At 43.3% G+C, this 15,428-nt stretch overlaps 1 protein-coding gene across 2 annotated transcripts in view; it reads left to right on the forward strand.

Moving 5' to 3' along the window:
- The window catches only part of MSRB3 (methionine sulfoxide reductase B3), a 64,603-nt gene extending 49,524 nt beyond the window's left edge, over positions 1-15,079 (forward strand). For both annotated transcript variants that reach the window (XM_010561724.1, XM_010561725.1), the window contains 2 exons: positions 9,773-9,870; positions 14,915-15,079. In XM_010561724.1, the coding sequence (XP_010560026.1) occupies positions 9,773-9,870; positions 14,915-15,079 (263 nt within the window). The remainder of the gene's footprint in view (positions 1-9,772; positions 9,871-14,914) is intronic.
- The last annotated feature ends 349 nt before the right edge of the window (positions 15,080-15,428 follow it).

The raw sequence follows: 15,428 nt of genomic DNA on the forward strand, positions 1-15,428 counted from the left end.
CCCCGCACGCCGGGGTTGCTGGGGGGCGTCCGGGCCGCGGGCACCGCGCGGTGGCCGGTGGCCCAGCGCTGGGGTCGGGGGGTCTGCTCCGGCGGGGCGGTAAATGGCGCAGAGGAGAGGGCCCGGGAGACACACGGCGAAGCAGCCGTCGGTGTTAGGGAACAGCAGCCGAAGTGGCCGCTGCGGCTAGCCCGGTGCCGTGGGAGGCTGTGTGTAATGGAGACCAGTCCCCGTGAGCGCGGGGAGCGTCCCGTGAGGTGCTTGAGGGTCTGTTGGAGGACTGCCTGCCCGCTCCGGGCATCTTGCCTCTCTCCAGGTTTCTCCTGCCCATCGGCCCATTTCCTTTTGCCAGTTCTCTCTGAGTCTTCTGCTATTTCTCCTCTTGCTTATTGCATCAGGTTTCTTTTCTAAGCTGATGACTCCTTTTTACATATGTCTTTACCTAGAATAGCATAAAAGAAAACAAGACCCTGAGGTGAGTTGGATGTTTATAAACCGATATTATTTGTCTGCAAAAACATGTAGTGAGTATAATTGACTTCCACTGTGACCATTCGTATTGTGCCCAATTACAAATGCTCTTGGCTTAGGTTGAAAATTACTTCCATGTCTCGAGCGGTTTGTGTACGGTACATTTGTTTTAACTATTTATGCAAGTAAAAAATACAACAGAAGGCTAATCCAGAAGAAAAAGGAAGAAATCAAAGACGTGGTCACGTAAGGAATGGCACAGGCACCGGAGCAAATAAGAGACCTGTGCTGAGCTGATGTGCGCAGCAGCCATGTTAGTGCTTGCTCAGTCTTTGGGAGATTCCAGAGGCAAGCTGGGCTTACCCCAGCAGAGCATTAAAGGAGAACAGCTCCTCATGAGATTGTTTTTAAGTAGTTTGCTGTTTCTTTCCGAGGGCTGTGTCACCAGCTACATAGTATGGCTGTGAAAAGTTTTTCTTTGAAATCTTTCTTGAAAGAAAATACGGGATTTAGCAGAAAGGGCATGCTTTGCTTTAGAAACCGTAACAGAAAGCAAAACAGAAGGTGAACATTATAATCTGAAATATGAACTTTTCCATTTCAATAGTTTCAGTTTTCAGAAGTTTTCAAAGTACAGCTGAAGTTTTCCACAGAAAACTTAAAGGAAAAGGAGTGTGTGGGAGTGTGTGTGCACACATATATTGTTTTTGTCAGGCTTTTCTGTGAAGAAAGGTCTTTATTTTCTAGTCAGCATTATTACCCACCTCCCTTTGTTTGCATAAGAGGTTGTTAAAAAGATTTAAACCTCTGCCCCAAACCAACACTAACTCCAAACAATCTAACCCCACAAATCATTCCTTTTTTTCTTTTAGGATTTTCTGTAGTGCCTATAGCTGTTGCATCCTTTTGTGCATGACAGCACGGTGTTCAACTGTGTGTTGTAGAGACAAAGTCTTAGGCAGAGGGCAATGTAGTTACCCTGGGTACTAGGTCCAGGGTGGCACAATTACCTCAGAAGTCTTTGCATGAAGCTGCAGTGAGTAGCTTCTGCACTTCCCAGGTGAAGCAGGGCTTCATGGCAAGGTTCCTTGCAGGGCTTGATGAGCCTGTAGCTCGTGATGAGATGTTCCTGCACTGGGATGAAAATCCTGCTGTGGAAATGTATCTCTTTTAAGGACTAGCTTAGTGGGTAAGCTGTAATATGAGCAAAGAGGAGGGTTTTGCTCTCTACCGCTTCATGGTGGCATCCGAAGGTGCCATACCCCACCTTCCTGCAGAGTCTTGGCCTTGCAGCAGACCTGGTGGTTTGTGGCTCATTCTTCACCCTGCTGTTCAGTACTCTATTCTGTCAACCTTTGGCAGACATTGCCATCTGCTAACTGCCCCAGTCTTGGCCCAAATCCTGACAAAAGCTTTCCTTGATGGCCAAGAAAATTATGTCCCTTCTTAGTTATTTGTGACCAAGTTCCCTCACCAAGACATCTCATTCAATATCTAAAGTAAACAGAAGAAAGGGGGCCTTTGTCTTTTTTTGGTTTTAATCAGTGTAATAACTCTTTCCCTTGTTTCAGAACTTTACAACTGCAATGAGAGCCTGTTTGTCCAGCTGTAATGAGGAGGGTGCTTGTCTGCTAGAGCACTCAGTGCTGGAGGCGTTGTAGAAGGAGGCTCGGTAGAAGGAATATAACTGCAAAAGGAAGACAGTACAAGCTGGGGGTTTTTTGAGTTAAAAATAATTCTGTCAGAACTCCACCTCTGTGGTTTCAGTTTTAGTGTGTAACTGAGTTCTGGCTGTCCTTTACCAACCTTATTTCCCAGACATGCATAACAATACTACAGGAAAATATTTCAACAAACAAATTGTGGATGTTCATTACTTGAAACACCCCATGACAAATTTTTCAAATATGTACTTCATCTGTGACTGCTGTTCATTTCAGTGCCAGATGCTGATTATTACAAGGTTGCATTTGCTGGTTTTTTTTTTTTACTTTCTCTGTGAGCGCACTGCATTAGGATTCCAATTTTGTCAAATCACTTCCATTGTAAGGCCTGCCAGCTCTACTGCTATCCTGATTTACTCATCCTATATGAAAGCTTCAGTTATTTTAGTGAATTGCACAGATAACTCATAGGTATACCGATAACAAGATATTTTGCAATATATGCATTTGTTTCAGCAATACTGCTTTTGGAAGGAAAACAAAAACATTTATTCGAAGTTGAATGCTATGGACTGAGGTTACTAGGTCAACAGTAAATTTTAAAAACTATTTGAGACGCTCCTTGATGGCATTTTAAAATTACAGCTTAAGGTTACACTGCTTCACATGATTCTGGTGCCTTTGATGCTGAAGATCTACAGCTGACTTATGTGTAAGATATATTTTTAAAAACATTAACCATGATTTAAAGTAACAAGCGACACTGTTCAGATGAGGGGAGAAACCCATCCTTTGGGAGGAAGTGAGTTAGGTTCAGTAGTTTTGTTGAACCTGAACCAAGAAAGAAACCATTAGTAACTCAGTCTTTCTAAGAAGACTTGAGGAAGATCCCAGCTCCTGCCTACCTGTTGATTTTAGCAGCAGCCCAGACACTGGAGATGTCAGGAGTTTTACAGAGCAAGTCTCTAAAAGAGCCGACTTTTATTTAGCAGTATTTTAGAGCACAGTGAAAGGACTAAGGAAGCAGCTAGGGCAATGGTGGTATTGTGATACAGTTATTAATTGCTAAAGAGAACAGGCCCCATGCTTTCATTGCTCAAGAGACATCGGGGCACTCTTGTTCAGAAAAATTCAGATGTCAAATGAAATTGTAGATGCAACGTTTCAGATCTCCCTTAACAATCATTTTAAACAAATATAACCTCCTCCCACTAACAACGAAATAAATCTGGATTGCATATGCTGTTTCATAGTAAGTTATTTTGATGCTCAGAGTGCTGTAGTGGAAGAAAACAAATACCACCTTTATTTATGGCTTTCAGTTTTTTATTTCCCAAGTGAGAAACATAAAGAAAAAAAACAGATGACGATTGTCTCATAAAAGCTGCTATTAGAGGTTCAGTTGTTTTGTAAAATTCCCTTCCCACACTGTTCTGTCAGAATGGTATTTGCCTGCTGCGGTAGCCCAACTGTGCTGTTAGATACAGGTAGCATGTAAGAGATAAGCCTTCTCTTTACTTTTTCTTCCAAAATTAAGCTTCATTTTGTCTGTGTCTTCCCCCCTGCCAACCTAGCTACCACTCCAACACTCTGCATGTTCTGCTGAAAAACTGTACCATGTCGTCCTTCTTATATCTGGATGGTGCTGGAAAGGACCGACTGTTTCCTTTTCAGTGGAATACATATTTAATGTAAAGTAATTTGCTGGCGAACAACAATGTTTCTGTGCCCGATTCTGTTTCTAGCTACATTTGGGTAAATTAGATGAACCTCCACTGAAGGTAGTATTACCTGATGGTAAAATACTTGTAAGTAAGAATATTTGTTGTGCATTCATCATCGTGGAGATACCATGAAAAATAACCCAGGATGTTAGCCAAAAAAAGCCCTATAGCTGCAAAGACATTCTACATAATAGCAACATTCACTTTGTAGTTCTACATTAAACTTGTATGTGAGAAGTTACAGCTGTGGATGCCTGTGTCTTTCAGATTCTGTTTCAATAAACCTCTGAGAAAGAAAAAAGTGAAGGCCCTTCAGCTTTACAGCAGTTTCAAAGCAGAAGCTTTATTACCTTTTTTTTAATCCTATACACTTTATGTTTTTACACAGACATAGCTTCTCAGTGAAGATAAATGATGAGACTCTCCCTTAAAAAGCCTTTGGGTTTTCATTAATCCACATTAGGTTAAAAGGGAATCAGAATTCTAAAAATACAGCACATCAGAGAAACAAGGTATTTCTTAGGTCAAGGTCCTCTTTTCCATCTGGTGCCATTTGGTAGTTCTAACATCTTCCATATCCCCCTACTTCTCCATCTGTAAATAACTCACTGAAGTAAATGCTTGGAATAATTACAGCAAAGAATGATAAAATGCAGGCTGAACTTAATCTCTTTGGGATCTAAAATGAAAAACATAACTACAGACATCACAGTTATTGAAAAACTGTGGAGGTCTCCAGTCAGCAGGTGTATGAAATGGGAATAATGTCAGAGCATTAGATGCTTTGGGATTGCAATTGTGCTGTTCAAAAAAATGTCAAAAGGAATATTAGTTCAGAAGAGGGGAAAAAATAGCCTAGCAGGGCTGGTTTTCAAAAGCAGCCTGCCGTTTTGCTTCTGCAAATAATTATAGACTCATATTTTAATGGTTAGATGTCTAAGTGCTTGCATCCATTTATTAGGAAGTTGGAGATCTAACTACAATAAAATGTGTGCAAACTTGCAAAACTGGAAGGAGGTTTGAGATGCTTCTAAAATTGATCAATCAATCAACAGCTGGACTGCTTTCCAAAAGTTTATGGAGACAAAATGTCTTTCTTTTTTAGTTTGAGGTCAGCATTGCCCCAAGAAAAGAGTCCTGGAGTAGCCCACAAGATAAGGTTTTTTAGAACTTCCTGGGTTAATGTGAAAGAAACGATGTACTCCTGCTGGGGTTTCATCTCTCTACCAGGAATGCGCAAAGGGGGCTGGACTGTAGGCACACCGTTTGCTGTCACTGCCTTACTCAGGCGTTACAGCTACTTCAGCATCTCAGTTTAAGAAGGAGACAAACTGTTCCATTTGTCAGCTGTCTGGGACTCCTGTGTGCTGGCTGCCTGTGTTGTCGCCATACCCAGCTTGTGCCAACTGCCTGTATAGGTGCCCACCTTAGGCAGCTCGTTAGTAATACGGACTCCATCAGGCACCTAGAAGAGGAGGTCTGAAAAGTGAGAAGGAAGATGCCTCTTTTGAATGATTTGAAACCCCGTGCCCAGGGCTGCAAAAGCAGCATCCAGCACAGGTTCCCAAAGCCAGCCTTTCTCTTCCTCCCTGTTCTTCACTGTTGCTGCCAAGGGCAGTACCTGGCCATCTCTGCTCTGAAGAAAGCATTCTTTGATGAAGAGGCATAAACCGCTGTCTCCTCTTTGCCAGAATTGGGACCATTATGAAAAACAAAATATTTGGTTTTGGTGATGGGGTATGGGGTGAATTTTAGCAACGTTGTGCAGCTTTTGCAAAATATTTGGGGGATGTCCCAGAATGAGGAAGAATGGGACATGACTCAGTATGTGTGACACCCAGCAGCATAAGATTCTTTCTATTACTCATGCAGGATGGACCGGAAAAGATCTGTCAGTAATGTTCAGTTTACACATGGTTTATGGTTTTCACTTAAGTACTTGACAGAAGAAAGTTTCATTGCTTTATTTAGTGTATTTTAGATCCAAGAAAGGATACTTGCTATATATCTGAAAAACTATTCATCTCTGTGGCTGGCTTATTAACATACCAGAAAGTGGCCCTTAGGATATAGCGGCCTGACTCCCATGTAAAGGGTCATCAGAGTGAGCACAAACACAACAGACTCTTATTTTAATGCCCTTTTATATTGCCAGTGTGATGCAAAGTGGTTGTGAAAATAAGAATGAGCCCATTTTAAATGTCTATAGTGTGATAAAAATTGCTGTTAGTGTGTCATACTCTCCCTCAAACTAAACTTTACATTCAAAGATAAATGTATTCACAACTCTTAGCTGCTGTTCACACACACAAAAAAAAGTGCAAATGTCATTTGAAGTTGTTCACTCAGCTGGGAGACTCCCCCCACCCCCATCTTGTCTCCTGCAATTACCCTTTGCCCCTTTCCTCCAGCAGCTATTTCTTCCTAGCTGTTATGTTTTACCATCCTTCAAAAGACAGCGGCCCCGCTCCTGCTGCCTGCCAGATGTGGTGAGCTCCACCTGGCAGAAAGTCTCAGCCCCAGGGTTCGCAGAGGGTCTCCTCCCGTCCTCCGTCTCTGCAGTGCTAAGGGTGACTGTTCCTCTCTCTCAGCTCAGCAGAAGAGATCCAAAATGGTCGTCTTCCCCCGCATTCCTGCGGGAGCAAGCCCTTTCCAAGTAGCCAGATAGCCTCCAAAGGCAGGCTGAAGCTTTAATGCACGGCTAAAGGCAGTCCGAAAAGTAGAGCGAGTTGGCCATTTTGCAGCCTTACAGCAGGAAGGAGGCAGGTGCTCAGGAGGACAGGAGTGGAGGAGCAGCAGCCAGCGGGACAGCAGGAGAAGTAGCCTGGGGCTTGCAAAGCGGAGGCCGCTGCTGGGTCATTCACCGCTTACAAAGACAGAAAGATCGTATGAAGAGTCCGCAGGGACCTCTTGGCTTTCTACGTCACAGGGAGTTGCCTGATGTGCAGGCAAGCAGACGGCTTCTGCAGCTTGTTCCTGGCAGCTTTTGAAGTAGAGAAAACGGCCAGAGAAGGCTTAGCAAACTATCAAATGGGTTTTCCACTTTAGCTCAGGAGAGAGGAAATGAAACAGCAGAGGGGGATTGATTTTCCTGGTGAGTTTGGCTCATCAACTCAATGAGCAGTTCACTTGTCTTCCTCTCAAGGTCAAGAGAGTGACAGTGTGCCTTGCTGTGCCCTTCAGGACCTTTTCTGTCACAGGGTTTGCTCAGTTCTCAGTCAACCCTCATGGAGTTACTGGTTCGTCACAGTAGTGCTGGTGCCTGGCCCGCCGTGTCACTTGGGAAGAGATGGCTTGACTGAGAGGTAAAAGTCCACCCTGTGGAGGCACAGTCTGCTTCCTGGTCCCTGTGTTGGGGACCATATGTGGCAGTGGTGGAGCCTTTGGAACATGTGTCATGTGTAGCATGAACTGACAGCCTAAACTGAAGTCACTCCATTTGGGTACAAAGGCTACTTTAGGAGGAGCTTGCCTGTTTATATAGGTTTCAGATGACTTCATTTTTTAAAAGTGCATGGAGTGCATCCAAAGCAAATAATTTTTCTGTGGTGAATGGGAAGACCAAAAGGAAAAGTCTGGAGAAAGGAGGATGGATGGTCTTTCTTTAATGTCAAAGCTGACATAAACACGTCTCCTCCAAACCCTTCTCACAAGATAATTTTCTCAGCAAGACACAGATTGCTTCAATCTCTGTGGAGCAGCCTTTGAAGCTTCCCCCTTATTGCTGTTATGGAGGAGGCAGGGTTGTCTTTGAGAATTTCTGTAGCACTGAAGTGTTCCTCCTCCAAAGGCTTTCACACGATCAGATAGCTGGTTGCTCCAAACAGCTCCCTCTTTTGAACTTCTTTGCCATCACACAAGGGCAAACTGATACGTCTGTTTTGCAAAATTATTAAATTAAAAAAACTAAAAAGGCTTCATTAAAAATACTCTGACCAGCTCTATGTAAGACCTCAATTTTCATTAGACGGAGGCCCAGCTAAGAAGATGACGAATGGTGTTGGAAAGGAGCCACCAATTAGGAGACATCAATTTTTCTGTCAACAGGACAACCCCTTTTGCAAAACTTGTCATATGTTTATTCCTTTTCTGTTTGTGAAGGTATTTGTTTGGCAGGGATATTTTGCATGAGGGGAAGAATTTCTAAATTGTTTTTTTACGGTTGTCACTGCTGCACTGTTTTGAGTTCCTGTCTTGTGGCATATTTTCCCGGTTCAGAGTTCTTGCTCCTCAATCTGTCTGCTGTCTGTAACGCTTCCATTTGCAATACTTCAGGGGAAAAAAAATACTCACTCTGCAGTGAGTTCTGGGGTGGAAACACTTGTGATAGTAGTAGGCAACCTGGGAGCATAGGACTTGGAGCTTCTAGTGCCTTCAGGGTGCAGGCTTAGGAAAGGATGTTCCCAAAAGGAAGAGAAATGCATTTCTGAGCATTTCTTTCTTAAAAATTTATGCCTGTTATGCTTGCATCCTAATAAGTGTTCTTCCATATTTAATGGTTTAAGATACAACTGAAGACATATGGATTTTTTTCCAGTTTACACACTTCCTTTACCCACATTGAGAAAACTTGATAGCTTCCACACCTCCTTTTACTGTATAGGAAATTTTACTCACTTTCCTTATGGGAAGCTGTATATATCCTTTATTTGTCTGCATGCAGTGATTCACAGCTGCTGCTGTGTTTCTTAATAGCTTATTGCCAGTCATTTATGAAATCATCAGTAGCAAATGCTTAACAGATATTAGAAGAAGAAACAAGGAAGTTCTGTATACATGGTCATATGTGTAATACACATATGAGAGAGCAAGAGCTGACTGTGCATGTTATATTTGGTAAGAGACTGAGAAGGACGGATAGCTGGTGGGATTTCAGATGGGCACTGGTAGATGTTGACATGACCTTACAGCCTATCAGGTTCTTATGTGGGAACCCAGCTTCGGGAAATGGAGCATATGATGACAGGTTTTTGAGGGATGGCTGAAAAGTTACAGCTGTGTAATGGGTATCTACTGGGACACTGAATAGACCTGCGTTGTTTTTTACCTGTGTTGTGCAGAGGAGGAGACTTGGCATGGAATAGTCAAAGAGTGGAAGGTCATTATTTAGATGATAAGTGGCCGTTACTGGTAGATCCGGTATATACCTTGTCATCATCTGGTGTCAGGTCATGCTGCTCAGCGCTGAGCTAGCAGCTGTGTTGAACATACGTGTTAATGAGTGCAGTTGTTTTGTCCTGGATGCAGACCACATGTAGACGATCTACTAGTGTCTAATATAGGCATAGGTACGACTCCACCTGTCCACCTGGGTGATCTGAAGCACTCACTACTATTTTGAAATTAGACACAGTAGTAGTCATCTCACTGCCTCTGATATGTGATGGGTGAGTGTCTGAGCACGTCCTTCTGCCTGTGACCATGCCTTGGTGAAGGCAAAGGTTAAGGCAAGTTCTGGAGCTCTGAATTGCAACTTACCAACTCTTTTATAAAGTACCTTTCCACTGCAAAAGCAAAAACACTTGTGTTCCATGAAGTCTCACTGTTTGTCTTCAGGGTGGAATTTGTGTTTTTTTAAACTGATGGTGAGGCTGAATCTGGCTTACCTGAGCAACCACCTTCGTGCCCAAGCTAAACTGCTACCGCTGCTTGTGGTGGAGTGCAGGAATCTCTGTTGAGATGGAAGATGGGCAACTAGTGGCACCTTAGTCCTTGCCTGTAAACAACTTTGTATGTAGGGGGGAAATTTTCCAAAGTACCTAAGTGATTTAGGATCTAAAATCTCCATTTCAGTTATTTCCAGTCTCTGGAGTGAGATAAACATTTTTCAAAGTATGATTCTGTCTTGCGAAAGCAATGCCATCTGCCACGAAGACACCCTCTTTTCTTACTTACCTTGTTCCTCTTTTCCAGGTTGGCCTTCCTTCTATGATGTGATCAGTCCTGATGCAATTACTTTCAATGATGATTTCTCCTATGGGATGCATCGGATTGAAATATCCTGCAGTCAGGTTAGTTTATAGTACACACGGACCATTCCAATGACAAAGGCTGCAAAAATCATTACAGCGTGCTGTACTTTCCCTAAGATTTGCAAACCTTTCAGTTCCATTAAATAGTAATCATTGTGAGAGAGCACAATGGGTCGTAGGTATAACAGCTGGGTGGAACGAGCTGAAGGCACAATGGAATGCACGTTGTTGTCTCATGTGAGATTTAACAGAGCAGATGTAAAATGGTTGGACTCGGTCCTGAGTCTACAAAAATTGTCTTCCTGAAGAGAGTCCCTTCAAAGGAGCTCCTGAGCCTGAACCTGGCCGACTGACTCACACGTGAGCCGTTGAGAGGGAAGTGAGAAGCAGTGGAGCGACTGTCTGTGTGCTGATTCCATCACTGTGCATTATTGTGCAGCCATGCTAACTCATTCCCAACACTCATTCCCAGCGCAGTCCTAATGGCTGCCTCAAACAATCCCATCTGCCATAATAATGAAGTCAGTAGTCATTTGAAACATGCCCAAATTTTCCGTTATCTGTCTTGTTCTACTTTCTCTTACGCTTTGTGCTGCCCTCCTCTCTGTGAAGGGAGTGGCATAATCATTATCTAGCAAAGGGACAAGCAGCTGCGTTGGCGTTTGGCAGACCTACCCAGCAGCTTGCAGTCCTCTCGTTCCTCATGCTCACCCTTCTCCTGAGAGAAGCAGCAGCTTCATTTGGGCAGTGATAATTTGCTGTTCTCTTTCCTGACAGTATTGGTGGAGGGTTAACTGATTTCACCCTGACGATATGCATCCTTACTAGTCAGTCAGTCCTCATATATAAATGCTCAGAGTGAATTAAGAAGTTTCTCAAAAAGAGGCAAGATTGTCTTTATGGAGAATCCATTAACTTCAGTCTGGATAGAGGGTTTGGCCCAACATGTTAATGGCCAAATCAGCGTGTCTGCTAGTATGTCACATGTACTACATAATTCTGTAGTTTTTACATTGGTGATATGCTTTAGAAGATCCATTTAACACTTTCGGGGAAGATCCATTTCCCTAAATTTCCTAGCAAGGTAGCAATGGGACTGCAGACTGGGAATCTTGTGCTTCACCAGTGATGACTGGCATAATCAAAAATGCAGCCCACTCCCTTCAGCTCTGCTTGGTAGGCCTGAATAGTGCTAAAATCAGCGTACTGCCAACCTGCTGAGCTTGTGTCTGCTGACACCCTTCAAGAGATGGCCAGAGCTCCTGGTTTCACCTGAGAGAAGCCCAAGGCAGCTTGTGGTCAGGCCAAGGAATCTGGGAATGTCGTTTACTTGTTGCCAAACAAAATAGCGTTAGCAGATCTGAGACTAGCAGTATTAGCAGCAGTCACATGCAGACACCATAAAATTAAAGCAAAACCAAAACCTGAATTTAAAGCATTAAGAAAAAAATGCGACCAAGGATGCTATGTAATCCAATTGCAACTTTCTACCAGCTACTCCAACTTCCTTGGGCAATAACCCCACTGGTGATCAAGTCACGCCGGAAAATAGCTTGAGGAATGGTGAGCATCTTTGCAGCCACTGCTCAGCACAGTCAATACCGCCACATTGTGTATCCATAACAAAACCATTTCCTCCCCTCCTCGGAGCCCTAGGAATGTGAATCACACATGCAGCTGCAAAAAAATGCAGTATTACTGCAGCCTGGAAAGCAGTGGGATTGATACGGCAGGCCTTGGTAGAACTGGAGGGAAATACCCTCTCCTACACCCAAAACCTTATTAATCTTTTGCAGATGAAAAAGTAGTTGTTTTTTCTTTAAAAGTCCTTCCACTTGCCTGAGAGAATAAAAAACCCTCTCTTTTAATGTTCTCCATTATAGAAAGCAAACACTGGGGGAAAATTGCTGTGATATTAATCAAAGACATCCATGGGATTATCCTAGAAATAACTTTCACAGTTTTTTGGAAAGACATCACCCTGGATGTATTTAAAAGGTCAATGATTAGTGACAGGTAGAAGTTAATTACAAATGCATTTGAGGAATACTGTAAAACTGGTTACATCTCTCTTTTTTCTCTTTCCTGCTTGAGAGTCCCTTCCCCTGAGGTCTCCCTAGCTATTGTTTGTACCTGTAAAAATCAATAAAATTCTGTAGTCACAGAAGTACTGTTTGCACATTGATAGCTTGGACTCGGCTACAGCAGCTGACTGCAAGCTGCTTTCCATGCCTCCCAGCAGCATATTAGAACCAGGAGGCTTGGGAGATCCAAGCATACTGACAGTTAGCAGTGACCCCCCCTTTCCTGCTCCCAAACACATACTTCAAATGCTTTACTCTAACCATTTCACTGTCCCAGTGCATTCTGCCCAGGATATGTATGTGCAAGGCCGCAACGATGATTGTTTCTTTTTGGGAGGCTTTGCAGACACGTATATACATCCTAGAAAAATGGTCGGAACCTATTATGTGTGTGGAGGACAGTAAAATCAATTCATCCTTTGTACTCTCAGCTGAGGGCCACGTCTCTCATACTGTGATACAAAGAACTGAATTACATTTCTTTTCAGGGCAGATGAGTTATAGAGTCCTCTGCAGAGAGAATCGCCACATAAATTTTTCGTGAGGGGTAATCTCAAAAGGTAACAAATTTTGCAGTAATCCAATCCTGGTGTGATTCTGCCATCACAAGAAGGTGTAATGAGGCTACCTTGAACTCTCATGCAACTTCTCAGGTTTTGTGAGGAAAACCTTTTTGATAGATTGTCTTTGTAGTCTGTATGTGAGTATATTGCTCCTGCAGACTGTTTCTCTCTACGGTTTCTCTTGTTCTGTTTCTGTCCAGTGGAGAGGGAATGATTTATCTTTGGTTAAATGTTAATCTGGAAAAGATCTGTTTAACACTTCTAGCCAGGAGGTTTTGAAACATTCTTAGTTGAGATGAGATGATTTAATTAGGATGCTGAACATTTAGAAAAATACTCTCTCTGGGACACTTAAGTTTTTTAAGATTTTTTTTTTCCCAAGGTATGGAAAAGCTTTATAATCAGGTGAAATGCCTCATTGTGAGAGACCCCACTCTGAGAAACAGCTCAGGTTTTCTGCCCAAACTGCCTAAAAAAGGCCTTCAATCTAAGGGAAATGAAATTAAGTAAGCAGTGGAGAAAGGAGGAAGGGGTGGCAAGACAGCAATCTCTCAGGAACAAGACCTGAAGCTTTGTCTTCTCTAGTTCCCATGCAACTTTCCTTTCCCTTCTCCTTACTTGCCATGTTTTGTCTTCCTTCCTTACAAAGCCAAGCCACTGCTGCTTACCCCAACTCATCCATGCCTTTTCCCATTGCCTCTGGGAGCTCATCCTGCTGATACCACGGGGTAGAATTGCCCTTGTTTGTTATTGGGGTCCTTGCTGGGCTGCCATGGCTGTTCCAGCGACACTTCTGCAGGAGCCGGCAGCCTGCCCTGGGATGTGGCTGCCTGGATGGGACCGACGGGTGGGAGCTCTGGGGGCTTCACATGCCTGCCCGCCCTGCACCCGGAGTCTGTGAGAGTTGTTATTTCAGCTGTCATTAAATGAGAAGAGTTTCTGTCCCTCCTAGCTGGTGTGAGAGCCTTTCAGTCTGTTGAGAGAGTTTAGCCTGAAGCCAACCAAGACTCTGCCAGCTTCTACAGACGCCCTCCCTACTGCTTTGGTGAATTAAGGGCCGTAACAGCAGGAGAACATTAGCAACACATTAACTGCAGGGTAGAGATTTGCCCTCACTAACTCATTCACGGTTCGGAATAATCAGTATTGCCTCTATGTATTTGGGACACTATGAATTAATTAAATGTTAAGAATAATTTGCAGTCTTTAATTTTGGCTGTCTGACTGTGAGCCCACGAGCAGCTCTGTGATCTCAGTTACATCATTCCGGCTCTCACTGAGATCAGCTCTTGACTTGAAAAGCCAAGGCTCTTTGGTAAAGCAGCATGACTTTCCTGTTAAAGATAAATATTTCTGCAGTGCAAGGTTTTATTTTTTTATTTCTCATGGCAGGCTGTAAAAATGAACTTGTGGAATTTAAGTGACTAATTACAAGAAGTTCTTATTATCCAGATAAGTTGTCAACCATAATGTGCAGTGACAGTAATCCTAATTTTTGAATAAGGATCAACTGGATCAGCTTCTTCAAAATATTGTACTCTTCTGTAAAGCAAGGGACTGGTACCTTTCTTATACACAGGCGCAGTAGTGTTCACGGTGAATACCACTGTGAGTATCTGAGGCTGAATCATACAAAACAAAAGTGTCAACACACCATCTGTAATTTCATATTCCTTACAAAAAGCAAATTCATCAGCATTTCTATTTATAATTACTCCCAGCTAAATATTATTCATTCAGAAATATTTTACATATCTTCACTACAGGTCTTTTTCAGTCACCTGTCCCTATCTCCTATATACTACAGAAAGTAGTATGAGATGAGTAGTGGATGAGCTCCATCCCCTGCAGGGACGAGGAGCAGAGGTGCACGCAGAAGGACCCTGATGCTCAGAAGAACGCCAGGATGTGGAAGGAAAAAAAAAATGAGTATGAGGGCATACTGCAAAGAGTATCTTCACTGCTTTAGGTCCTTGTCAGGATGACCAAGGGGTTTAGTGTTTTCTTACCGAGGGGCATAACAGATGGCTGCAGGCTGAGGAGAGCCCAAAGCTCAGGCTGCCCCTTTCTTACACAGCTATCCTTCCAGCAGCAAGTGAAACGTGGGCAGTGCTGCCCTCACCACTGTGTTTTTAACTGAACTCTTGCCATGACATCATTACAGAGACAGGCGGCTTCTCAGAAATAGGGGCCCAACGTGGCACAATGGGAAACACCCAGGAAGTTTGGGCTTGAAGTCTTAGGTGCCCGTGGTATCTCAGAAGATCATCTCCCTGGATCACTCTTGCAAATAAAAGTAGGTTGTAAATCCCACTTGAAAGGGTGATGTAGGCACCAGTGTGCTTCCTTGGAAGTGGCTGCTAGTCATTGCTTAACAGCACGGGGATGCCGTCAAGCTGCACAGAGACAGTGATACTCTATTGTGTTTTGTTTCAGTGTGGTGCTCACCTGGGGCATATTTTTGATGATGGACCTCGCCCAACTGGCAAACGGTACTGCACAAACTCTGCTTCGTTATCTTTCAAGCCAGCAGACAAAAACAACGCCGGAGAAGGCAGCGGTAACGCCAGTCCTGCCCAAACAGGCAAAGCTGAGCTGTAGGACAAAACAAAGCCTGCAGAAAACTGCGCCGATCCCACACAGCTTACAAGGAATGTTTTCTAAGTTGTCTGCTCTCTTATATCCTAAGAATGTTTAAATGTATGAAAGCATTTTGCACCATCCTTCTTATTCCTCACCTTTTCGGAACTGAGGCCTTGCCTGCTGGTGCATTTACTATATAATTGGATTGAAAAATGTGTTGACTGACTCCACAGGTTTTCTTTTCCTTTCTTTTCTTTGAGATTGCTTTGGGGAATCCTTAAATTGAGAGGCTTTGGCATGATTAGTTATTAGTTTCCTCTTAGTGCTGTGTTACTCTAGGTTTGAACACTATTCCTTTCTGTGTGGG

The sequence above is a fragment of the Haliaeetus leucocephalus genome, unplaced genomic scaffold, assembly GCF_000737465.1.
Source record: "Haliaeetus leucocephalus isolate CR32 unplaced genomic scaffold, Haliaeetus_leucocephalus-4.0 Scaffold151, whole genome shotgun sequence".
In the NCBI taxonomy this organism is placed as follows: Eukaryota; Metazoa; Chordata; class Aves; order Accipitriformes; family Accipitridae; genus Haliaeetus; species Haliaeetus leucocephalus.